This window comes from Argopecten irradians, chromosome 12 (genome assembly GCF_041381155.1).
Source record: "Argopecten irradians isolate NY chromosome 12, Ai_NY, whole genome shotgun sequence".
Classification (NCBI taxonomy): domain Eukaryota; kingdom Metazoa; phylum Mollusca; class Bivalvia; order Pectinida; family Pectinidae; genus Argopecten; species Argopecten irradians.
Window position 1 is genome coordinate 4413241 of NC_091145.1, and position 27852 is coordinate 4441092.

Sequence of the window (27852 nt, forward strand, 5' to 3'; positions counted from 1 at the left end):
GTAAGTCGTGAACGATAACAGAAAGCCATATATTTTAAATCTAGTTAATGTAATATGGGATACAATACTGATTTTTGAGGCATCACATGTTGTAACACATTGTTACCTGATAAATTCATGGAATGGGGGCGTTTATACAACATACAAATCTTCTCCAGAAATTGGAGGGGCGCTAATTACGGGGAATACTGTAGGTCTCATTTATACATGTCTTTCTAGATTTAGAAAAAAAAATTTTGTAAAACATATCTTTATAATGAACATACTGAAGTCAAATTCATGATTACAATGAAGTAATTTTCGTTCCTGTCAAAAGGTTACTATAATATGAATGTAATGTGTGGCATAATGGTCAACTGGGCTTCCATATTCTAGATTAAAAAAAATAAATTTTCCTGCCCCTTTTAAAAAATACCCAACACAATTTATGCCTTTATGGTGGTCCCACCTTTATTGTCATAAAAAGTTCATAAATAATTTCACAAAATGATTTCAATCATTATCACAGTATTTCTAACAAATATTTTACATCTTTCAGCACTTGAATCTTATTAGCAAACTCCAGCTAATACATAAAATTTGCACATAAAATAAAAACCTCAGAAATTGTACAATTTACAAATTCTCCCTAACTATCATAAATAACACATCCTGAAGTTTGAAAATACAGAATATTAATAAGTTAGCTCTCTATTTTGTATAATAGTGTTCTTCTAGAATCACTATTAATAATCATTAAATTTGTATTAGTTTGAATAAAACTCAAAAGGACTTTGCAGGATTATAGACAAGAGATGCAAAATGTAGGAATATCACAAATTAATGTATACAATCATATACATCAAAAACATATTTGTGTGTTTATATTTGTATTTGCATCATGATCATAATATTTTAAAAAAATGAAAAATCCTTATAGCAGCAGCCCTCAGATCACAATACTGTGAAGTGCTTTAATTTTGCAGTGTCTGAATTTTTGCGTTTTCGAATCTGGGATCTAAAATTTTCACTACACTGGTTTTCAAAATAGCAAAGTCTAAACCATCACAAAATAAAGCACTTTAAAGTAATGTTTCTTTATATATATTATTTTTAGCTAATTTCCCCATTTTCTCTCACCAAATTTAATTGGCATATTTTGATATACACGTCTCTCACTATATACCTGTCTTACAAGTTTTCATAGACAGTAAACTAAAATCACACCTAATTACAATTCTTGACACACAACCATATCTTCCGTACACCACACATACACACACTGGTGTCACTGCTACGTTGCTGACTGCAGACCTTTCTGTAACAGTTCCAGCATCATTGGGTATAACGGTGTGAATTCTTTACCCTGTCGAGATTTTACATGTTGTACATACCCTTCCAAGCTTCCCCTGTAAAACAGAAAAATAAGATTAAAAAAAATCATTGATTTTTTCTATAAAACGTATTTAATATTGATAACCATAGAAAAAAACTTTTTATCATAAATATTTTCACATCAATACATGGATACTGTAAAAATGTAATTTCATATTGTATATGTGGCGTGGAAATGTTTGCTTATTTTGTATTCTTTATTCTGTATTTGCATATGACAGAGTTATCTGCCCTTGTGATTGTGATTGTGACGTCATGTGTTTGCAAGCATAACATCATACTTTTGGGAGAAAACAACGTAAATTGCATCACAAAATAATGACATCACAATCGATACCTACCCACAAGAGAGCTAACTCTGTAAAATGCAAAGATGGAATATCCACTTGAATATATCCAGACATGCAAACACTATCGCCTATACGGCATACGAGTAAAAATCAAACAGATAATTAAGTCGATTAATGACACAAACTAACTGAACTCACTTGATGAGAGCGAGACGATCCTTCTCAGAAGGATGACTGTCCAACCATTGGGAGTATCGACTGATGGACCAGTCTGCAGCTACATGTGGAGATCGGAGTTCTGGGGGAGCCCCTCTGGCAAACAGGAAGTGTAGACAGGTACTGTAAGGGATTATATCTCCTAAAGTCGGACTGCGAGATATGTGTTCAGGGGTCTGGAACAACAGTGGCCTGTACAGAGAAGAAAACAAGGTATGGCAATGTAATATACATAAAAAATATATTTCATCAACCATAAACTTCATCTAAAACATATATATGTAATTCTGCATTTGCAGATTACAGAGTTTTTTGCATTGTGAGTAGATATTGGTTGTGACATCATGTGTTTGCATGCGTGATGTCATTATTTCGGAGAAAACATAAATTGAGCTCTCAAAATAATTACATCACAATTGATACCTACCGGCAAGGGAGCTAACTCTGTAATATGCAAACACATTTCTATTGTAAAAAGAGTGGGTCAGTGTGGCTTATACATACAATGAAACGGGTCTTACTGACAACCTCTGTATTACAATTACCTGCATAAAAGGACCACTCTCTTAGGGTCCCAAATGGCCATTAAAACACATTTTGACTTGTGTAAATACAGACCACTTGGCTATAGAGTCTACTTTTCCTTAGCAACGTGGGTGGTCTTTATAAACAAGTTTGACAAGTATTGAATAAGTTATCTGTGACTGTTGCCAAACTGACACAACTCAGTTCTTTAGCTCAGTTGTTAGAGGCATTGGTTCATCATTGGGTTTAATTCCTGTTCAGGACACTCGGCAGAAATGTGTAATTTCTTTGTTCTTTTGCATTATTAGTGTTTTTAAACAATCACTTTTGTCCTTTGATCAGAGTTTGATCATATGAATATCAAGCGACACTGATATTAACAAACAATGATCAATATTTTCTTACCGGAATGCTCTTAAGAGTCTGTAGTCTTTGCCAATGTCCGATACTCTTTTACAGAACGGAGAGATTGCTAATTCCATTTGTGCAAAGTCTGCAGCTAATCTCATTTTCCCTCCTTCTCCCAGGGGACGCACTAAACTGGCATGTCTCACAAACAACATGACACATCGACTTGCTATCGGCTTGATGCTATGGAAATAACAGAATACAAAGTTATATCTCAACTGTACATATATTTTGATTCTATGAAATAGCGTAAATTATATGTGTATTGATGTTACTATTTCAAAATTATCTCTCTCTGATTTTTTGTTTTATTTGCTTGTGTAACTTGTTAGCAAGGCCCCCGATTTTTCGAAACAAACTTATGTCCAAAATTGACATAAGTCAAAGTTTTCATATAAAGGAGAAAAACTTAAGTTTTGGCTTTAGTCTGCACTTTTGTTTCCAGAAATCAGAGCCAAATGGCATAACCGTTATATTTGGCTGGTGTAGCCAGTGTTCCAGATTGTACAGGTTTTAATAATTATGGAATCAGAAGGATAATGCCAAACAATGATGTTGGAATGTACTGGGATTAGACAAGGATCAGTTTTTCACAAGTCTTGTTGCATTGTAGTAAACTCAAAGAAAAAGTATCACCTGGAACACAATATTATATGTCTTGTTTAAATATTTTTCCTTCAGATAACAAAAATACAACAACTGTAAAACCTAGATTTCTTTTACACAAACATTGAGACAAAACTTAAATGTGTACCTTTCTACAATAAAATCCTGGCAGTCGTATTGAGATAGGTAGTCTGTCTGACAGCGAGACACAAAGTCCTGGAGCTCTCGCATGTACAGTGAACACTGAGCCTCCTTCTGGCTGTCTGCTGGCAACGCCCTGGTGACAAATTGTGTATGAAAGTGTTAAATAGTTTACAGGGCAATTATGTGATAAGGGAGGTAACTCTTTTTACATATATAACAATTGCCTTGAACTTTTGATTCTTTCAGTTGATCTGTGTTGTATTCCGTGTGGATTTGCGAATATTTTTATTTTGGAACCAAGAAAGATTCAGGATTATTCAAGGACCAAGGACATTCACTTCAGATAAGCAATAACAATTTTTGTATTATCTAACTACACCTCGCTACATTGGATATCCATGTATTGTAAAAATTCATTTTTGCACCAAATATTAAATTGTGATTTGAATTTAGCTGGTGGTTTCTTATTTTTGTTATCATCTTTTAAAAATAGTGAGCAGTGTACCCTGAGAAATCCTCCTGGTGCATGGTGAGAATAATGGCCTCCACTGCATCAGAGATAGAGGACAGGAGAGGATTTACCGCGGCACTCATCAGCCCTACCGTCACCTGGAATTGTAACAAAAGTTTTAATTATCACGGAGGATTCCAAGCGGCACTCATCAGTCCTACCGTCACCTGGAATTATAACAAAAGGTTTAATTATCACGGATGATTTACCGTGGCACTCATCAATCCTACCGTCCCCTGGAATTATAACAAAAGGTTTAATTATCACGGAGGATTCCCAGCGGCACTCATCAATCCTACCGTCACCTGAAATTATAACAAAAGTTTTAATTATCACAGAGGATTCACCGCGGCACTCATCAGCCCTACCGTCCCCTGGAATTATAACAAAAGGTTTAATTATCACAGAGGATTCACCGCGGCACTCATCAGCCCTACCGTCACCTGGAATTATAACAAAAGTTTTAATTATCACAGAGGATTCACCGCGGCACTCATCAGCCCTACCGTCACCTGGAATTATAACAAAAGTTTTAATTATCACTGAGGATTCACCGCGGCACTCATCAGCCCTACCGTCACCTGGAATTATAACATAAGTTTTAATTATCACTGAGGATTCACCGCGGCACTCATCAGTCCCACCGTCACCTGGAATTATAACAAAAGTTTTAATTATCACTGAGGATTCACCGCGGCACTCATCAGTCCCACCGTCACCTTGAATTATAACATAAGTTTTAATTATCACTGAGGATTCACCGCGGCACTCATCAGTCCTACCGTCACCTGGAATTGTAACTAAAGTTTTAATTATCATGGAGGATTCACCGCGGCACTCATCAGTCCTACCGTCACCTGGAATTGTAACTAAAGTTTTAATTATCACTGAGGATTCACCGCCGCACTCATCAGCCCTACTGTCACCTGGAATTGTAACTAAAGTTTTAATTATCATGGAGGATTCACACAGCACTCATCAGCCCTACCGTCACCTGGAATTATAACAAAAGTTTTCATTATCATGGAGGATTCACACAGCACTCATCAGCCCTACCGTCACCTGGAATTGTAACTAAAGTTTTAATTATCACTGAGGATTCACCGCGGCACTCATCAGTCCTACCGTCACCTGGAATTGTAACTAAAGTTTTAATTATCATGGAGGATTCACCGCGGCACTCATCAGTCCTACCGTCACCTGGAATTATAACAAAAGTTTTATTTATCATGGAGAATTCACTGCACCACTCATCAGTCCTACCGTCACCTGGAATTATAACTAAAGTTTTAATTATCATGGAGGATTCACACAGCACTCATCAGCCCTACCGTCACCTGGAATTATAACAAAAGTTTTCATTATCATGGAGGATTCACCGCGGCACTCATCAGCCCTACCGTCACCTGGAATTGTAACAAAAGTTTTAATTATCACGGAGGATTCCAAGCGGCACTCATCAATCCTACCGTCACCTGAAATTACAGTTGAAGTGCTACATGATGCTACGACTGTAAACAAGGAAGCCTAGGGCTAACTGAGCGAGACTTGGGTAAGAGATTTGTCAAACTATAACTTAATTAGTGCTGGTTCTATTTCTTTGATAAAAATTCAAAGAAAATAAACAACCACTAACGATATTAAAAAATAATGTAATATGTTTTTCTATATCAAAACAATCATCGGTTAATTTGCAACTTTTCATGCATTATCACATTACATCTACTGTTTTGATGAACGAGAATGAATGAAAATGCACTCAACTGTTCATATCATGTTCTCCTTTATGTCACATATCAAATTCAATAATATCAATTTGAAAATTATAATTATTGCTATTAGCAGCGTGAACCTAAAGCTTACCTCTAAGGCTTTCTGTATACTTTCTATAGCTTCTGGTGGATAATTGGCTAGACCAGCTAACACCTGGAATTAAAAAACATATCTCAGCTCTATATTGTTTTGTCATATGACAGTAATATTTTTTCTCTGATATTTTAAATACAAAACGTTTTGAGACCATTCCTCTTTAAGCTTAGGGTTTTACTGGATTAATTATCAAGTGAAATAAGCCGTGATCAAGATCTATGCTATTTAGGCCTGAGGTCTCACCCATCAATCTGCATTCTAAATAATACTATTAATTAATAATGATAATGATAATTTTAAGATTCACTTTTTTTTGTGATTTGGCAAGGTATATTGAAATCATTAAAACGTTTCACTCGTTTTAATTAAATTCTTGCAAAACTTATCAAATGTCCAAAGAGTTTTAGATAAATTCACAATAAACCATTTTTCCTTTCCTCTATTTTTTAGTAAAACTAAAATTTTATGAAGGTTACCTTAGAGATAGACTGATGTAGTAGGTAGAGTGTATTGACCACTGAACAGTTCCGACTTTGGCCGTGAGTAGGAAGTCCGATCACCTGACTCGCTTCTCCGTCAGTCGCTAGCTAAAAGTCAAACGTAACTCATTTAAAAATGGCTGATTTTAGTTTTAATGCCATATCAAAAACATGAGTCATTTTATTAAGTATACCTGCCAAAGCTAAATCATGTGTGAAAATGGATTTTTTATGTGGTAGCATTAAACTGAAGCCAACTACATGTATACTCAAAATCTTGGTCTGGTTTTGATGTCCTTTTCACATCTAAGATAATTTCAAGACTGCCAACACTGTATTGATATTGTATCTGTTTTAAGATAACTCAAATTTTGAAGACATAAGGGATTAAGTTCATTAAAATTCTGTTTCCTAATACACTGGTTCACAAACTCCTACATCTACCATAATTGTATCCTATACAGCAAGCAAAGCAACATCAACTTACATGATTCTCAAAATAAACAATAAAACAGATTAATCTCCAATAGTGATTCTTACCAACTGTTCACTCTTGTTGCAGAACAATTCAATGGTCTTGGCCACATTTTTGGATACTGTCACACATAGCTTGTTGTCAACACTGGCAACATTCAATTCACTGGAAAAAAAATGATAAAACAGATATTACATATTATTATTGACCATATACAAGAGGTACTCAGTGGTTGAATATTTAGTTTCTAGCTACCTTTGTGACATTTTTGTCATGACTAATATCACCAATCCCGAGAATTTTGGAGAAAAAAAAATTTAAAGTCAGGACGATTTCAATTAGTATGTGTATTTCTTACGCTTACCATATATTACAACAAGGGCAATAACTGCAGCTGCACCAGATGAACCCAGAATATACCATTCAGGAGTTGCATCTCTATTATTTTGATGATTTTACCATATATTTGCAAAGACTTATTTTTCTAGACATTTACAATGCGATCGGTGAAACATTATTACTGCATTTGAAAAATCGTGTTAGCTTAAAATAATTTCTTATTTTTTAACCAAAATATAATTAGGGATAAAAAATTGGTTGTACAGTGGACCCTCAGTAATCTGAACACTAGCACAAACTGTCCGGATTGCAAAATTTTTTGACTGTTGGTTGCTGTTTACTTAGTCAATAATCAGATCCATTTTGTAATATTTACATCTGGTTTTCTGGACTACAGGAGTCCGGATAATCGCGTATCCACTGTACACTATTTTCTACAGATGTATTACCTAACAATAGTTTTTACAACACTCTCCACCTCTGAGGCCGTCGGTGGGTTCATATTGCTACTGCTGCTGAAGATCAGGTTGATGGGATCGAAGAGTCGTGAGAGAGACTTTGACAGGTAGGCCATCTCAAACTTAGCTAAAGTCAGTCTCAAAGCTGCCTCAGGACTGAAAATAATAAAGAACATTTAAAATCTAATTGTCTGCATTGTGTTAACATGAAAAGAACTAAGAAAAAAAATGAAAACATATTTTCATCATCAAGAATGGCAAACTTTGTGATGAATATATTAACAAAATGCTGATATAGTCAAACAACAGACATTGCTACTGGTATTAACAAAATCATCCCATTCACCCCTGAAGACACATTTGGACTCTTCTACTTCAAAAGTCAGGACAGTCCATTATAAAATTTCAGGGGTGAATGGCTTAAAGATTGTACGTGGATGGATTTATGATATCAAATTCTATCAAAATATGTTTATGAAAGAAATTTACAGTATTAGTTGAGATATTTACGGATTGAATTTTACTTTTAACTTGAATAATTAAAGATGATATTTGAACTGCATGTTGAGTGTTCAAAAAGCTGAAATTAATTATAGGTATAAGGTTACAACTATCTGGTACTTGTTATCAATGTATCATTACAGTCAGCCATAAAACCTAATCAATGTTATCTCTATACAGGTAAAATATCCTCAATTTCACCTGAAAAAATCTTGACCTGAAATTAGCCTGAAAATTATCTGAAACTCATGTCAATTCCACATGAAGAAAGTTTCAAGCCAATTGACCTGAAAAGATCGTCAAGTGAAATTTGGATGAATAGCAGGTGAATTTCAGGACAGGTTTTTGACCTTCATTTTCTGTTTTGTTCTTTAAGGTCAATTTAACCTGAGAAATTGATCAGAAATTGCCTGAAGACATTTTCCTTATGTATTGTTTTTGATTTGACACCTCCAAAAACACTTAATGTAACTAACTCTATTTGTCCCTCCTGTTGGCCTGTAAGAACAAGTCGTCCTCTCCCCCCTCTTCTGGTGTCAGGTGGTCGGCTGCAGCATTGAGACTGAACTGTTGTAGGCGGCGCCACAAGTCATTGTAAAGTCGTAGAAGTTTGGGGTATTCTCCTTCAAACGCCTGCTTAAGGAACATTGATCCTGAAAACGGTAGAAATCAACCAGTGACATATCAAATCAACATAGATCTACATAAGTATGTAGGCTTGAATGAGATGATAAATAGTTGTATGTCTATTAAGGTTTCTATAGTAACTTGAAAGCTCAAGTCAGATTTCAATTTATGCATTAAAGAATCAAATCCGTAATGATAATAAACTTGTTTCAAAAAATCAACTGCACTTCTACACCAGTATTTTAATATTGATATTGACCAAACTGCTTTTTTTAAATTTTCAGCAGCTCTCTGATTCTCTCTGATGTATTTTATGTTTATTACCTTCCGCTGCCTCCGTAAATTCTGTAGTCAACATCTTTGTGATACTCTCCCAAAAGTCCTGTATGATATTTACCCTTCCTTCCTGGTGCTGAGAAATATAAAATAGATACATGTATTACAGGATATTTCTAAATTGTGCATGAAAATGGCATGCTTACATATGGGGTAAAATTATTTGTGCTTCATACTAAGCGTCACCTTCTAAAAATGAACTTCAAGCTGAGGCAGTTGAAATTCAATAGAACTAGAAAACTATCATCTGTTGGAAAAGGCCCTACTCCCCCCCCCCCCCTCCTTTTAAAGATGACCCTTAGCTGCAGTAAATTACTTGTGACTCCAAACACCCCTGTGTACCAATTTTCATTTCACTGAAATCAGAACCAAGCCACACCTAACGAGTTATTGGCATTTTGACAAAATATCTGTTTAGTCACCTGCCTTTTGGCAAACAAAATTCTGCATATGGTCCCAAACATTGCTTTCAAGTTTCATTAATATTGATTCATTAGTTCAGGAGAATATGTTTTCCAGACAAAAATTTTCTACATACAGACAGACTACGTACATGTAGCTGATTCCTGTATGACCCTCCCAAAAACTTGGGAGGGGAGGGCGGGGGGTTAATCATTACCTTTGCCAGTTCCTCTATGAAGCACACATGAGTGACAGGATCTCTCTTCTTCACTAACACTTTCTGTAGGTGTTGAACCTGAAAAGAAACCGATAATCTCAATAACAGCCCTAGATCAAAGTGAAGTATACGTCTGTTCGAAGCAGAACTTACATTACTTCATTATCCATTCATCCCTAAACAGATATTTGGACTCTTCCAATATTATTGCTGGAATGGTTCATTATAAAGTTACAGGGGTAAATGAGTACTTAATGCAATATTATAATTGAACAAATATATGTATTCTTGACCAGTCTGTTAATAAAGATGTGTGTACCAGTCAACAGCCGATGTGTGTGTACCAGTATGTTTCATACAGGAGAATCAGATTTTATCTGTGGACGAATTATTTAGATACTGAACACTTTTCTTTTCACTCATTAATCAATTTATTTGAATTTTTATTGAAATTTTAATCATAATATATACATTCTATGTAATCATTGCTGTGGCAGTTTTAAGAGGTATAACAGAAAACTTATGAGTATTTTAAATTCTGGTGCGATTTTTTTTTTACCTGTGCACAGGAAGCGTATATGTTGTCCATTAATTTCTCCATGTTTGTCCAAAGTAATGCTCGAAAAGCTGCCGTGTTTCCAGTGACAGGCATTGCTGCCTTACCAGGTCCACCTAAAAAATATCAAAAACAATTAGGCCATTAACAATTTTAATGTTATATTTCTTCATAATAAAAAGCACTAAAAATTGGATTTGTTCGAACAGCATGTATCACTATTTACATACTAACTGTCTGATTCTTATGTGGACCTGTACTTTTAAAACAATTCTATCTATCACATAATCTGCCTGACTACCAAGTTACTTCTCCCATGTAATAAAGCTTGATGAGTGATGACTATCCAAAATCTTACATGATGGTTCAGATATCCCAGTCTACTTAAGAGACCATATTTGATTTTTTCCCCCAGACATGGAAGAAAAATAATAAATATTTTCAGTTGTTTTCTAGCATTTTAATTGTGTCGCTTCTTATGAATCCCATTCGTCAGAAAGATAAATATTCATGGTGCCCTAGCAGGCGTCATTCTATTTATCTTCCTTCCGGATGGGCTTCATATCAACTTCATATCAACATGTCCAATCTAGTAACAGTTTATTGCTTTAATATTATAAGACTCTTTCATAAGTGGATATGAAGGATAGGGATATTCTACCCGAGGGTCACAAAATGTAGTAAAACCCGAGGCTTGGCGAGGGTTTTGCAACATTTTGTGATCCCGAGGGTAGAATCTCCCTATCCTTCATATCCACTTATGAAAGAGTATTTTTCTTTCATACCTCGACGTTTTATTGACGTTTTACAACTATAATATCCTGCCATTTTGAAATGAATTCGAAGAAATCCACGACTGGAAGTCAATTGTCCATACATGAAAAATAACGTGGTATTTTCAACACAAATTCCGTTGCTTGCATCTTTTATAGTAAAACCAGTCAATTTTGTGAAAAAAAATGTTAAAATTTTACCGAGGAAATAGAAATTTTGTTGACGCCGTGACGTCACGAGGCTTTATTGCATCGGTAGCCATGCAATACAGCCTCAGGCGACATGAGTGTATTACCCTAGACCAGCCAGTATAACATCCGTATTGCTTTAATATTTATTAGTTCATACCTTTAGAGCCGATGGCTGAGGACTGTTGTTGGCTGAGAGCCTGCATATCGAGACAGCTGCGAATATTCTTGTGTAGTCCCTCCTTACAGCTTGTAACAACCTTGTCGACGGTGTGGTGGAGGCATCGTAGATTGTGAAACACCTGTAGAGCTGTCGCCACCTGTGTCGGGTTCTGTGGAGGTAAATATGTCACAAAACCATCATGTATCTTTCTAGTATTCAGGATGATTGTTATTTTTTATTGTTTTATAACAATATCAAATATAGAAACTATAGTCGTCATTGATCAATCATCCATGGAAAAGAAATTCAGTCAACCTGTCTATAGAGACCACACAAGGGACATAACAATAGTCCTCATAGCCGGGTGGTCTTCAAAAACATGTAAAAAATAATGGTAAAACCGACCTTTTGAGACTAGTAAATGGTTGTTTTGCGAAGTGGTTGCTAAAACATACCATGTTTTTAAATTCTAAAAGCATCAAAGGAAATTTTAGTAGGCGGTAAATGCAGATAAATTGGTTTTAAATCTATCTAGCTGTGTTCATTTATGTATTTTACTTTTTTTATTCTTTTTTTTTTCAATATCCTACAGTACTTAATTCAATTATCACTATTGCAGGTTTTGAATTATAATGTTTTAATTAAGAAAGAAAATGAAGCTGGAATACACAGGGATCTGAATAAGACAAGTTATACGATAACTACAATACATCCATGTGTTTGAATGTACCTGAGTTTCTAGCCCCTGGTCCAACATCTTCTGTGCTTGTGTTTCTACATCCTTTCGAGCTCCTTTGATAAACCTTCGATCCTGTTCGATTATCTCTATTCCAGCAAAATCCACTCCTTCACAGATGTAATCTACAAAAATTAGGTCATGTTAGTTAAAAATTCGTACACTTGATGATTACAGGCACTTAATCGTCAATGACTTCTTGTAAATTACGATGGCTTATTCTGAATTCTATAAAATATTTTTAAATTAGTGTACCATCTACAGATTTAGGAGTAGATTTTGGTAAATCTGACTTTCAACTTTAATCTAGGATATTTCAGGAAAGTTTACAATCATGAAAAAGAATTTAAAATATTTTTGACAGAACAATTATGTATCATTTTTTCAAATTGCATTAAAGCCACACTTTAAGTAACTATCAACAAAAAGACAAGTTAAATTCGCCCCGATATTGTTAGTATTTGTAGATGTAGTTGAAGTTCAGTTATATCAAAGAATGTTTATAATGATTTCTAAATAACTTTGGTACAGCAGTTGTTGAAAATCGATACTTGTAAACATGCCTTCATTTTAAACTGGCCGCCATAAAGTTACGATTATTGCCGAACAGAAGTCAGAAAGTTCATGACCCGTTCTCGGAAGAGTTCGGACAAATGTTTTGCAGAAACGGTAGTCACATGACGGTCTCGGCAACGACGTTACAATGTCAGCAAACTTCAGCTTGATGACTAAGTGGGACCCACCTAGCGATCTTCAATATTTATATGCTTTTTATCAAAAGTTTCCGAATCATTATCGCTCATCTTGTCTTTGATTTAGTCCTGTCTCTGCATAATTTACAACAGGATTTTTTATCAACATTCTTCTTAATCATGAAAAAAATAAGACAGTTAATACAGGTATGTTTAGAATAAGTATAGAATCTGTTCAAATGCCACTTTTGAGAAACACAATGCCAAATTCTCAACATTTTAACAAGCAATGGCACAAACTATAGCCACATCTCATCAACTTGTAAATGACAAGACTCTCATGCCACTTCAATCTATCCTACTATTCAAGTTAAGTTTATAGAAAAACACTGTGAAAATTCTAGTTAGGATCAACAAAATACTAAATGTGCCAGTTCAAGTTAACAAATGGTGTTTCCTCTTTCAGCAAGGTCAAGCAAAACCTTCCTAAGCTGCCTACCTAATTCATTGAGACTCTGAGCTGCCTTAGTTATCTCCCTTGCTCCTCCTTGTAGCTGACTGTGAAGGCGCTTGCTGAGGTACATTATTCGGATAATCCTCCTTAATAAATCACAGGTCTCCTACATAATAAACAGTTGTGACATGTTTTAGGTATATCAAAATTAGCTGCAATATTGTAGCTCTAAAGACTTGCCGACAGATATTGTTGTCGTATTTATCTTTGTAACATTAGACTGCTGCATTACCATCCTCCGTATTCTAAAAGTAACCATCACTATCATTTTGGAATATGTCATATCAAAATTGAAGGCTCTGTGAGCAGCAATGGATGAGCAGGTAGTTTGGTCCTTTAATGTACATTAAAAGAATTGACTAACTCACTGTACATTGTGGTTGAGTGTTTAGCTATGAAATTGGACGCTACTGTCAGCTAATGCATGACTTGTAGTTTGGCCCTAAATGACTTTAGTTGTCGATGGACCGTAAAACTCAAACAAAAAAACGCTACTGTCATTATAATCTTCAAAGGACGCCTTTGCTGACCTGTGATTGGTCAGTTGCCTTCTCCTGAACTGATTTCAGTTTTGCTATGGCATATTCTAGAGGTTGATATAGTGACAGTTATAGAATCAAGAATCTGAAGAATCAAGGATACTGCATTACAAAATGAAAATGTTGCACTATATAGAGTAAAGTTCAAGAGAAAATTCAGATAATCTATACAGTTACTTAGTCTGTCCTCGTTCAGTAAGACATCAAGCTGACCAAGACTGTCTAATAGGTTGTATAGTCTTGATGCAGATGTATTTATAGCATATATGACAAGCTCGTTCAAAGGCCTGTAAATCACCCAAGTCTATAAAGTTTATATGGAGCAAAACTAACTTAAAAGCAATATATAACAGTACTTCATAGCATAATATTTCACCTCCATAATTCTTGATAATATTTCTTACTTGTAAATTCCTCAGTTGAGTTGTCCTGGCTGAAATCTTATTGAATGGTTCGGACACCTTCGTTCTGACCCTTTAAGAGCAAACAAAATGAAGATGAAATGCACACTTTTTTCTTTTACTGATAACCATTATAATCAGTTTTATTAATTTCATATTTGTAGTTACATACTGTGAAATTACACACAAGGAAATTCAATAAATTCAATATAACTGATAAATGATAGTGAAACTATTAAAGGCTAAAAAAGAAAATCAATTTGGTAGAACATTATCTTAAAAGTGTATTGTGCCAGGAATAAACTGATTCAATATCAAATTCTGTATTTATAATATATAGATAATCATTTTTCTTAGACATAGATGAGTTAGATGTACTGTTAAAGTTTATAGCTGAATTACAAAAAAAACCATTCATTTAGGTTCAAAATGATCCCTCTTAATGAAAATTGAGATTTATTGACCAATAACTGGTTTAAGAGTAAATCAACAAACCTGTCCATCGCAGCAAGTAGTGACTGTATCCGGGTCTGCATCATTTGTAATACCCCTGAAACAGTTTAAGTCACATGATAGCTTAACAACATACAGGATTCTAAAATATTCACGTTTGAAAATCCAATAAAACAATATTGAACCTCGAAGGACAAACAAAATGTTACATTGTTATAAACATCATAAAAACATACAAATATCGCATTCGCCGTAATTTTCGCCCCTCCCCTTTTTCTGGAGAAGAGATGAATAAAGTTGTATAACCGCCCACATCCCACGGATTTAACAAAGTTTTGCAACATGTGATGCCTCAGCATTGTATCCCATATTACATGAACTTGCGAGTCTTTTACATGTGAATCAAGACATGACAATGTGTCTCATAGGTTAAAAGGCATACAAGTTTACTGTAACAGATTAATGTACCACGAGTACAGAAAATTAAAAATATGGCTAAATTTTTTGGTCCACAACTTACATTTTGGTTCATTAATAAGCACCCCCTTTTTTACAATTATTTAAGCACCATGGGCGCTATAATTACAGCGATTAAGGTATTAAAAACATATGAGAGGAATCTTCACGGGGAATAAAAAGTACATGTACAACATTTATAACCATGAATTTATTGTGAGTGTGTTGATAAAGATTTGAGTTATTTCAAGTCAATGAGGTTCATTTTTTTTTTATTTCCATGCATGTATTCAAAACCTATGTACGTAAAATCTTCATCTCTCAAACCCTTATGCAATTCACAGAACTATAGCCAGATCATCAAATAGAATTCCGGCTATAACTGTCCCACCAAATTAACTCAATAGATTTGATTTATTTATAAAATAACTGAGCAAAAATGTTTTGTCATGAAATTAATTGGAATCTGAAATTTTACATGAATGAAATAAATTTAGCAAAAATGCTATGTCACTTAATAATCTGATTAAAATACAGATCCTTATTATCACTATGTTAGATAAGAACGGAGTGGTTATAAGGATCTGTATTTCAATCAGATTGTGTCATGAAATTAATTCGAATATGAATGAAATAAATTTATCTATTTTTGGTCAGACTTATGTAAAACAAATTTTATTTTTGGCCTTGGCTTACCTTCCAGTGTTTCCACTCCCGTTGCTTGAGAAAGCAAGTCATCATGATGAGCTACAATCTGAAATTTATAACATACACAAGTACAACTTAAGTTATAATGCAGTATCAAGGTTGTACAAAGAAATCAAAATTGCTTTGTGATATCCCCATGGTCATCATTTATCTCACTCCCCATAACATGAGAGTCTACTACCTGGTAGTCAGCCAGCCCTTATTGGACATAATTTTGTTGACTGCGATCTTTCATTTCTAAACGATGTTCTGCAATCTTACATTAGATAAAGTCGTAAAAAAAACTTTACACACAATATCAATACTGACAGCACTAGATCTACACTGTATACTAATACTGAAAATGTGACCACCTTCTGCTTTAGGTATGTATACGTTGCCTATTGAAAGTTTGAGGATAGGCACAACGTAACATTTGTTGGAAAATTATAATAAATAGTTAAAACCATCTTTAAAATAAATATTCTTGCATCTTGTAATGTTTCCGTGGTGTATCTTTATGGTTTTATACCTGTGAATGGATTTCCCTATCAAGCAGAGCAATTCCTTCAGCTAGTTTGGACAACTGTTCTGCAATAGCCTGTCCCTGGATGGTCTTGTTGGCATATCCTTTCACATCAAAAGTTGCATCCAAGAACTGACTAAAAATATCTATGAAAATAAAAAGAATTTTAAACTCATTCATGCTGCAGGCATTTTGAATTCTTGAGGATTTAAAAATTTTTGAATTATGGTATATGTATACATTCTAAATACTCCAGAGGTTACTATCACTGATGTTTTATCCACCCCTGGACTATCTCATAGTAAAACTGGAAGCAACAGGACATACAGGTAATGTGGTCCTTTGATGTACATCAAGAGAATCAAATTACAGCTAGTATACAGTGGTGTGGTTGACTGTGTTACTCTCTGCAATAATCAAAATAAATATTTGCAGGACTGTGTTTTTTCTTCTGAACTGTCTCCAGTTTTACTGAGATAGTCCAAGGGTGGATACTACGTCCGTGATAATAACCTCTGGAATATTGAGAATGTATAGAATATGACAGCATTTTTATGAAACAAAGGGTACAAGGAGTGAGCCGCTGTGGTTTGTACATAACCTTAGTCAATAAGTTAGTGTTAAAAAGTGTTCTATCAACTCACTGTCACTCAAGTGAGGTAATCCGGTCCGGTAGCACGCTAAGTTACGTTAAATCTGGCTTTATATCTAGATTTGACTAAATAGCAAAATCTGACATCACGTATGGCAGGAATTGTTTCTTTACTTTACAGTAAGTAGAGCTACTAGTCTTGGGCCGTCACCCTAAATGCCCAATTTCGATTCATGATCGGTTCACTTTACAGGAATTGTTACTTTATCCCAATAACAGAAAAGATCGTTGGATAAGTCGGCCTCCCCATGGCCAGGTTATGGGCATTTGTAACTTTGTGCATGTTACCTCAAATGGCACTATATATTCGGGAAAGATCAATTTCAATGTAATTTAATTGTAAAAAGGAATGAACAGAGGTAAAATAAAGTGTTAACAGGATGTTTTGTGCATAACCCGACTTAAACATTACATATTTACCATCCGACTCGAGTTGTTGCAGTAACTTGTCGTCCATCTTGAATATTTCTACTTCCGGTTTGCAACGTAGCGTACGAAACTATGAAGGTTTGATTTTTTTGTTACACTGCTATAATCTTACTGTGCTTAAAATCAGAGCACTGTAATAAATGTTTTCATCAGATTTTTTATCAATACTTTGGCATCAATTATGAAATGTAATAAGCAAAATATTGAATACGAAATCGCTATGCTAATACATCGTTTCATGTTGTTTACTTCCGGTTTCCAACACACGTGTATCACTTTCGCTTTTGAGATAAATTTGGATTTCAAAAGTCAAATTACTGACAAATGCTTTAATGTGAGGATTTTTAATATACATGTCATAGTTTTTACAGAGCCAATGAATCTACTTATGTCGATCTTTTTGTGAAGAATGATCAGCTGATACCATTTTCAGAATGGCATCTGAAGAAGAGTGTCGTACTTGGAAGAAGCCTTTAGATCTATTTGAAAGTCAAACAAAACCTGTGAAAATATGTGCTCCAATGGTCCGATATTCAAAGTAAGTATACAATAGGAAACAACAAAAAAACACAAAAAACACTTGCATTCAGGCTATATTGTCAATGAGCAGGTTTATGTAGAACCTGGCACACTACGTATACTCTCGTCCTGTTTGATCACCAAATATTTACAGGGGAGAAAATTAGCAGCCAAACTGAATTAAACCCGGAATTCCCAACAATACATGTAGCTGGATGCTCTGCCAATCGTTTTTGATCGATTGACCGAGTCCAATCCTGCTACACTCCTAGAAAAATAATCATATCGTGTCTTCTCTCCATTAATGACCATCTGTCTTCCATCCTTTGTCGTATCTACACTCCAGTCCTCCTTCTTTCTCAAAGTTATGGGCCTTAAAGACTCATAAGACCCCTATAACTTGTGTATTTACTATTTAGTTTGGTACCAATTCTGTAACAGGAGAGAAACATTATAGTAACAGACTGAGGTTCAAACCAGGAACCTCCAAACACTATCCAGGTGCCTATTGATTGAACTTCATGTGTTCAGGTTAATCTAGGTATGAATACATTAAAAAAAAATAAAAAAAATTACTTTTTTTTTAATTGGATTTAGAACTGGCTTTCCAAAATTTTGTCAAGTGTCAACAGGTTTACTTAATGCATATAGTACCGGTAGTTAAAATTCTATCACAATTGTTATAAAAAATGCTTTTTTTTTTTTTTTGCAGATTAGCGTTCCGTATGCTTGTAAGAAAATATGGCTGTGATATAGCTTTTACGCCAATGATAATATCAGAGTCCTTTATAAAGTCTGTAAAGGCAAGAGACAGTGAATTTACCACATGTAAAGGTAAGAAAGATAAAACTGTCAAAATTTCACTAATTACCCACAGGGACCAGACATGCATATTATATAATATACCATTGCTGAAAATTTGTGCCAGGTCCCTGTACATGTACTTCTGCAAATGTCAAAGATCAAACATCCAAAAAGCAGATCTGTGGGCTCTTTGATGTAGAACTGATAACACTATACTGAAAACTGACAAACCAGTTATCCCGGCTCATGTTCTTTATTCTGAGCGCTAAGCAGGAGCAGAAACTACATGTACCACTTTTTATATTCTCGCACCTCGGACAGGGAAATCTCACATGATAGCCGGTGCTAGATTTTTCTATCTCGTCCGATCTGTCTGGTACCTTTACGCGAATTTTGGCGGAATTTTACGCCATTCATGTAACAGTCCGCGCATGTGACGTCAAACTCTCGAACCGGTGACGTCACTAGCGTCAGATAATCAATATTATTAGAAATATGTGCATTCAGTGATTTACCATGCATTGTTTAGTTGTTGTTTTTAATTATTAAACAGTATGTACCGATTGATCATCGTTTGTCTTTGATATAACCGAACTATAGTTTTATGCGGAATGACTGAAATCGAAGCGCAGATGTAATGGTTAATCGGCTTTGAACCAGGAGGCCCATGACGGGATAGTTTTACACTCCGAACGCTTATATAGATGGGTTTTGTTATATCTTAGAGGCGCGAGAAAAAAAATCTATTACCTTTAAGTGATCGAGATCGGGTTATCTCAGTCTCGGGCTAAGATTTTGTAACATCCCAACCTCGGCTAACGCCTCGGTTGGGATTATGTTACAAAATCTTAGCCCTCGACTGAGATAACCCGATCTCGTTCACTTACAGGTAACAGATTTTATTAGACCATAGTTTGTCATAGCAAAGGGAACAGAGACTAATTTCCAAAAGTAACATCACCTTTTATGATCATGCGATGGGGACAGCAGGTACAAATCTATATTCTACATATCTATAAACTGTATTCTAATGCTTTACTTGCAAGGTAGATACTGAAGTAAAAAAACAAATTAAATTCAAAGCAGGTGTATGAAAGTCATAGTACATACTGTACTCTTTTGTCTTACAGAGGATCGCCCTTTGGTTGTACAGTTTGCCGCCAGTAATGCGAAGGATCTAGCAGACGCTGCAGAAATCATAGCACCGTAAGTACACTTTTAACAAAATTTAGCCAACAAAGTTTAAATACAGTTGCTGTAGCAACTTGTCATATGATAATGTCTTTTTACATAATTAGCTTAAATCAGGACTTATTGCATATAAACACCCCTCACAGTAAAAATGAATTATCAACTGATTACAAGACATTAAACTTTTAATTGAATAACTAACTATTTACCATGGATAGTGTGCAAAAGTTTTTGTAAATGTTTCATAAATTGCAGTTGAAACAGAAGAACAATATACTTTTTTGAAGGTTTCCAATTATTTTATGTGTATACATGCATTTTTTATGCTATTTTTGTCCAAAACAAACATAACAACCATTCTAAATATCTACCGTACCGGTTACAAGACATCAAATTCACAATTTGTAGATTTGACATATAATTTTTCTTTGAAAAAGACCTTCATATTTATAAGTGAAAAAAATCAGGTCTCCCTGTGAATTTGATGTTTTATATGGTTATTTAACAAGTACAATAAAATGCATAAAGTCATTTTTTAGTAAAGGTTTGCATAATCATGTCATTGCTCCATTAGCAGTAACGGCACCAATTGTAGCTCTAAAGATGACACCATTATCTGTCAAAAGTCTTTGAGCTACAATATTGCCGCTACCCTAATACAGGGTTTGTTTTGTCTGCCCGTATTGTAAAATATTTTAAATTAATTTTGAAAGGATTGTTTTGGTTAACTGGTTTTGTTATTAAGATTGAAATTTATTTTCGTCAAAAGATTAAATAATTTTCAAAAAGTTTTTAAATTACGAAATTGTTGGTTTTCTTGTAACATTACAGATATGCAGATGGTGTAGACTTGAATTGTGGATGTCCTCAAAGGTAAGAGTTAACTCCCTTGGAACACAAAATTTTAGACACAAAATGCAGATATTCCGAAATAACAAGTAAAAATTACAGTTTCTTACAAGTCTTGATTGACTTGAACATTTCTTGATTGGCATGGTGGCTGAGGTCAGAAATTTTTTCAGTTATTCTAAAAATTTTATATCTAGATAAAGATAAACTATCGCTCAACAATTCAGCATTGGATATATAATACATAATATTTATGTGATTGATTCAAACAGGTGGGCCATGCAGGAGGGTTATGGAGCGTGTTTGATAAAGAAACCAGAATTGATCAAAGATATGGTTTCCCAGACCAGGAGCCGGATTAATAACAGCGACTTTTCTGTCTCCGTCAAGATCCGGTTAAGAGAGAACGATAAGTAAGTTTTCTTCTCTCTAAGTTTATAATAAATGTGATAGATTGTAGATATAGGTACATGTATTTCAAATGTTTACATGACATGACTAATGTTGCTAATGGTTTTCTACATCTAATCTTAACAAAAAAGCAGATACCCCAAAATGAGTATATAATGTAAATAACCTTAAACTAACTATCTTTTTATGAAATCTATGGTCAGAGCTTTGCAGTGCTAGTGAAGTATCTTCGGTGGTCTTTAGAGACAGGTTTGACTGTACTTTTATCCACACTGATCAGTTTGAAATCCTTCTGATTTCTCTGCAATCTACTTAAAATTAGACTTGTCATTCCGCTAAACTATGATGCTCTAAAATACGCTCCAATACAAGATCTAACTCCCCGTTCAGGGTCACCTTAGCATGATCCCTATGGTTAGACAAACGGCGTGTCGCCTAAAAAAATCTTTGGTGTAGTTGATTCTCTCGGAAGTATAAATGGCTAATGGTACATCTGGAGATGTTGCAATTTTAGGCCAGGGGTCATGCTGAGATGACCCCGCTCGGGGAGTTGTTAGGTCTTGTATTGGAGCGTATCGTAGAACATCGTAGTGGAACGGAATTACTAGTACAATTTTAATTAGATTGATTTCTTTGATGTGTATGTGCCTATGAGTGTAGTTTACCAAGACGTTGGGTTATGTGTTTCAGGGAAACAATAGAGCTTTGCCAAAGAGCTGAGAAGGCTGGAGCATCCTGGGTAACTGTCCACGGCCGTACACCATCACAACGCTCACAGCCCGTCAACCTGGACGCCATCAGACTCATCAAGGAAAATGTCGGAATTCCAGTCGTGGCCAATGGTGACATCAAATCTCTCGAGGACTGTCACATGGTCAGAGAACATACTGGAGTAGATGGTATGTCATCATGGAAACAAAATAGAGGCTACTGATTGGTCAATATTGAAGTATCAAATCATTCACCCCTGGAGACACATTTGAACTTATCTAATTCAAAGTTTGGAAGAGTTCATTATGAAGTATTAGGGGTAAATGAGTTAAAAGCTACAATTGTTATACATGTACATAGAGATTTTCAAGGTTGCTGATACAAAACTGAAGTCTAAGAAAGTTTCATGATCCTGGAGCCTCTTTGTTAGTTATTTAAAAGAAATTGTTCTAAAACCTTGAATGACAGTCAAGGTCATAAATTAGAAAAATATTGATTACCATTTAAGGCCTCATGTCTTGGTTGCTGAACCTCTTGATTCTATAGAAGCAGTCATTTGAAGCTGTTTAATATTATTGAATTGGGATCAATATCCTTCATTTGAACAAAGATTGTTACATGTACTGTATTTGACCAACTACGTGGTATAGTCCCTATAAGCGCCCCTCCCCCTTTGCAAGGCCTTAAGTTCAATCTATGCAGACTGAAAATGTGTATAGACTACCATGATTTAATTTGTTCATTTTTTTTGCATATATTTGTAGCTTATTTTGTGCAATGATTCTGGACACCTTACAACAATACGGTTTTCAAGAAAATGTAAAAATAGAAATGAATTGATTACAAATAAACAGCAAATGACTTATGCAAATAAAGTTTGCAATGCTATAGTCTAGGGGTGGATATGACGGCAGTGATAGTAATCCCTAGAATATTGAGGATGCAGATACTAGTAATATAGATCAATTAAAAATTGGTATTGATATCAAAACATCTTACAAAATAGTTTTGCGAAATGTTGATTTAAAAATTACAAATAAAACGAAATATAAAATTTGCTTATAATTCTTGTTGTTTTAGGAATGATGTCCGCAAGAGGAATCTTGGAGAACCCTGCCATGTTTGCTGGATATGAAACAACACCCCTGTCTTGTATCAAGGACTGGGTAGGCATCTTCATCACTCTACAGCATGAACCTCTTGACTTTATAGCATGTTACATTTATAGATACCTACTATTAAATAATGGACAGATAACTCATTCACATATGTCAATTTTGTTCTGCTTCTGATTAACTATAATCTTTATTCATTTTACATAAAAAAAAAAAACATTGATTGCAAAACAAGTAATACAACATATACAAATAACTTCGCGGGAGGGGTCTTAGAGTGGAAAGAAGCTGGAAAGCCAGGTTCAGACAAGGTGGAACATTTTAAGTGTAACCATACTTTATTGCCCTCATCATATTCCTCTGGTCTGCTCCCATGACTCCTAATAGTTTTAACGTATTCCAAGCTAAGTCAGTGACCTTCCATCTTCCGTATATTGCTCCAGAATTATATCCGCTGTTTTAATCCCTCCCAATGAACCATGCTGCCCCCATATTCACTGCCTCCACCAACCTCCACATATTTTTTCTCAGTCCTGGTTTTCACATCCTTATTAAGGATTTCTTGATTACACTATTACCGGTTTTCTCCTCCTCAACAATTTTCTGAAAAACTTTCTACACTTCATAACATCCCCATCCATGGATCTGATTTCTGCCTTGGCCATATCCCTACTTGTCCACTGGTATGCGCTTCCCTTTCTTTGCCTTGTGGTCATATTCATTTCCCAATGATTACTGGTCCGTAGGCCAAGACGCCCTGATGCCACTGACCTAGCGCTAGAGTCTTTCTTTAAGCCTGGTTGTCCTCCAGATATTTTCCTCTCCTAAGATCACTATTAGTTTTCCTATGGCCATGTTAGCTTTTTCTTACATTATCATGATATGAGTGTAACTCCTTAAGGTCTTGGCCCAATGAGTATCTTCCGTCTGGCATGATGCGAGGACATGTGCCAGGTTATGTGGTTTCACACAAAGTACGCAGTCCACGCTGTCCTAATGCCCCAGGTTAACAGGTTAATTGGACTTGGCAGTAGATCGTAGATCGACATCAACAGCAGGAAACTATGTGGCTTTTTATTTGGATTTTCTGCATGATGCCGTTATAGCAACTTTTGCTGATACCAAATTTGGCCTGAAGCTTCCTTGGGGAAGGAGCACCAACCATGTACATTTCCTCCTCTTCATCTACGTATATAGCCATAATGTTGAGTTTGAGAGTCGACATTTACTTGTACTATTCTTGGAATATCACATACATTGCTGGGTTTTAACTTTCAACTTTGTCTTAAAATATGCCAGGTGAGCAATACATGCCTTCTAGGCCTCTTGTTTTCTCGATTTTGACTCTTCTTCCTTTTAAACCTGATTGACCTCCAGATATTTTCCTCTCCTTGGATCACTGTTGGTTTTCCTATGGTCATTTCGTTAATGTTAGCTTCTTCCTTCTTACATTAGGCCAAAAATATGTTTGTTTAGGGTTACATTGGCAAAAAATAGGGTCGGTCGGTCGAGAGGAATTTTTTTTTTGTGTGGTTTTCACTCTAAAATGATGGCCGGAACAGGAGCCAGGGATCAAAATCCCGAATTTTTTATATTTTTTCGTAGAAAAGTGAGAAAAAAATTAGGGTCGGGGTTAAAAAATTAGAGTCGGTCGGGTAACCCTAAACTGACATATTTTTTGGTCTTATAATGGCATGAGTGTATCTCATTAAGGTCTTGGCGCAATATGTATCTTCAGTTTGGCATGATGCGAGGACATGTGCCAGGTCAAGAGGTACACAGTCCGCGCTGTCATTGATGCCCCAGGTAAACAGACTGGTTGGGCTTGGCAGTAGATCGTAGGGTCCGCGTTCACAGAAAATAAGTCTGTGGCTTTTCGTTTGGATTTTCTGCATGATGCAGCATCATGCACATTCTGATGTAGCAACTACTGCACTAAATTTGACCTGAAGGGTAAGGGAAAACAATCTTGTACATTTTCTCCTCTACATCTATGTACAACCATAATGTTGAGTTGGAGATTCAAAGCTTTACTTCTACTCTCCTCGCAATATCACATTGCTTGGTTTCAACTTTAAACATGCCAGGTGAGCATTACATGCCTTCAGGGCCTCTTGTTTTGATATTTGAATGCGTAAGGTTTATGTATGAACTCTAAAAAGTAAAATGTATTTGTTGTTTATTCTGTTCCAGATTGAGCTGGCTGTATCCGTTGGCACACCTTTCCAGTGTTTCCATAACCATCTGATCTACATGATGGAGAAAGATTTGCCCCGGTCAGAAAGGCGGATTTTCAATGCTCTGTGTAGCACGTCGGCAGTGCTTGACTATCTTAACCACAACTACGATATCAGTGTATGATACAGTGTGATCTAGGTTACGGAATTTAATGTACATAATTAACTTTTTGATTAAAATTAAGATATTTTTAACTGCTGTACAAGTTTATCTTGTGATTCTTACATGGAAGACTAAGTGAAAATCATATGTTAAACTTTATGAATGTCAAATTTATTCATCTGAACAAACTTAGAAGCCCTTCAATGAAGCGCATGCCATTTATTTCAACAAGCAATTCCCCGGTCTCTTGGCAAGTTATTGGCAATTCGTTTTTAAAATGTATTTTAGCCTGTCTAACACCAGTCACCTTGAGAGCAGGTCAAGGTCATTCATTTCAACAATATCAGGTCTGAAGGCAGATTATTTGATCTGTGTGTCCTTGAATGAAGATCAATATATTGTATTCATTTGGACAGTAATCTATACTCCCTGCACGCTACATGTGCAATTCCAGGGCCGTTTTCGTTTATACAGTTGGAACCTTTAAGCATTATTCTCAATATCTTTTGGGGTTATGAAGTCATAGACAAAAAACGGAAGGACAATCTTCATAGCTTATAATTTAATTCAGATAACTCAATCAGGTACTAATTAGGCATAAATTTCCGTGATTTTACTTACTTTTACAATAAAACAAGTTGAGTTGAGGCGTATTGATATCTTATCCAATATTTCAGTTTGGCTAATGACTTTGTTGCTTTTAAAATTCCCCGTGTAAACGTTTTGTATGTATGACGTCATAATACTTGACATACAATTTTTTCGGTCTATGGAAAAATAATCTCAAAGATCTACCCAATAGAAATGAGTGTAACATATGAAATTACATTACAAAAATGTATTTTGTAATAGTTATTAATGTAAGTAAAATCCTGACAGACCTGCAGATTTTAATACGTGTTAATTGGGACATTATAAAGACTCGTCCGAAAACAATATAAAATCACCAGGTCTTTCATTAATTCACAAACAACTAGGTCAAACTAGTCAAAGTGTAAAACAAAAAACGGCCCAGGTCTGACTGACTCTTTCTCTCTCTGTCCTGACTGACCTTCTAAAGGGAGTGTAGAAATGTTCTCTCAAGTATAAAGATGGAATTCAGATTCAATCTGGAGACCAAGTCTCATCATGACAATGGGATTTAAAGGATTCCATGATGTACCATAATTCTAAAGAATATTGGAGAGTTGTGTGTGTGAATAATTTTATATTTGAAAATCCATTTAAAATTAGCTTATGATCTAATGTGATTGTGTGAAATGAAAATGAAAATCACGTGTGAATTCAAATAAGTTATTCTGGAGGATTATCTGCAAGTGAGCTTTTCTGAAGTTTGGAAGCTTTCAAATAGTGTGTGGATAGCATTGCTATACGAATTTTGTGGATTGCATTAATATTAAAATATTTGTGTGCAATGAAATTGGTAGTAAAATCTTATGAAAGAGGAATTATGTTTGCTGTATTTTCCTACGTGTTGGGTGATAAAGTGAATTAAGTATTTGAGATATATTAGAATCAAAGGAGAAGTATCTATTGGAAAGAGCACGTTGCAATTTGTGATAGAATTCATGTGCATATCAATAAGTTATAAAGAATTAAGAATTAATTAGCGATTAAAAGTTAATTTGTTGAGTAATGATTCAGAGCTCATGGCAATGTCGGTGTGTATGTCTGAAAATAGCCTTTACTGCATACTACTAACCTTTACATGTACCTGTACGTACCCGGGGAAATTTAGAACACGTTTAGATTTATTTAATGTTTTACAATGTTCATCCTTATAAAACTGATTCTTCTTTCCAAAATAAAAACACAAAACTTTAGTAGAACTGTATACTCCATTCTGACGAGTTTGAACACGCACTTCTACGCCAAAACTACAAAAGAGCGAAGTATTACTAAGTAGAGAAAACCCTCAGTTGCCTCTTAATCGAGCGTGTGTACCCGCTCCGCTCTTACCTGTGTAGAGTGCATTGTATGGTCTCGTGCAAAACTGTTTGTTCGCTGTAAGTAATTCTTGCTTATTACCAAGTAATTGACTTTACATCGTTTACTCCCTAACTGTTTTCATATGACCAATCTCTGATAATAGTTTTTGAAGTAAGTTTTTTAACTAATGTTTAAAGAGACTCATTTATAAATAAAGACGAAAATAAGATGACAATGCATTTGCGTCGATCTTGGGTCAAAGGTTATATACAAAGCGGTTCTCATATAATGTGATGTTTACCAACGTATGGACTGTGGCACCAACAGAGCGTAACAACGGAATCCCCTATCATTGCAACAATCCTGATTAAGTACGACATTTTTTTATTAAGAAATATCGTCATAAGGATATCAACTCTACCATTTGACGAAATTTGGTA

At 35.2% G+C, this 27852-nt stretch overlaps 2 protein-coding genes across 2 annotated transcripts; one reads left to right on the top strand and one right to left on the bottom strand.

Moving 5' to 3' along the window:
• Nucleotides 1-426: 426 nt before the first annotated feature.
• On the bottom strand, nucleotides 427-17598 carry LOC138335843 (conserved oligomeric Golgi complex subunit 5-like). Its single transcript, XM_069284996.1, has 21 exons — nucleotides 17535-17598; nucleotides 16469-16608; nucleotides 15946-16003; nucleotides 14836-14890; nucleotides 14344-14413; nucleotides 13386-13506; nucleotides 12189-12319; nucleotides 11456-11627; nucleotides 10337-10449; nucleotides 9778-9855; nucleotides 9147-9234; nucleotides 8674-8848; nucleotides 7686-7853; nucleotides 6963-7062; nucleotides 6420-6530; nucleotides 5938-6000; nucleotides 4069-4172; nucleotides 3568-3696; nucleotides 2811-2996; nucleotides 1863-2072; nucleotides 427-1388 (listed from the first exon to the last, which is right to left on the bottom strand). Exons 1-21 carry the CDS (start codon nucleotides 17569-17571, stop codon nucleotides 1274-1276), a joined length of 2424 nt encoding a protein of 807 aa, XP_069141097.1. The 5' UTR covers nucleotides 17572-17598; the 3' UTR covers nucleotides 427-1273.
• A 194-nt stretch (nucleotides 17599-17792) lies between these two features.
• Nucleotides 17793-25579, top strand: LOC138335842 (tRNA-dihydrouridine(20a/20b) synthase [NAD(P)+]-like). The gene is made up of 8 exons (XM_069284995.1): nucleotides 17793-18081; nucleotides 18775-18896; nucleotides 19997-20072; nucleotides 20889-20930; nucleotides 21179-21319; nucleotides 22008-22216; nucleotides 23109-23194; nucleotides 25337-25579. The coding sequence occupies exons 1-8, from the start codon at nucleotides 17978-17980 to the stop codon at nucleotides 25502-25504; spliced, it is 948 nt and encodes a 315-aa protein (XP_069141096.1). The 5' UTR covers nucleotides 17793-17977; the 3' UTR covers nucleotides 25505-25579.
• Nucleotides 25580-27852: the final 2273 nt, after the last annotated feature.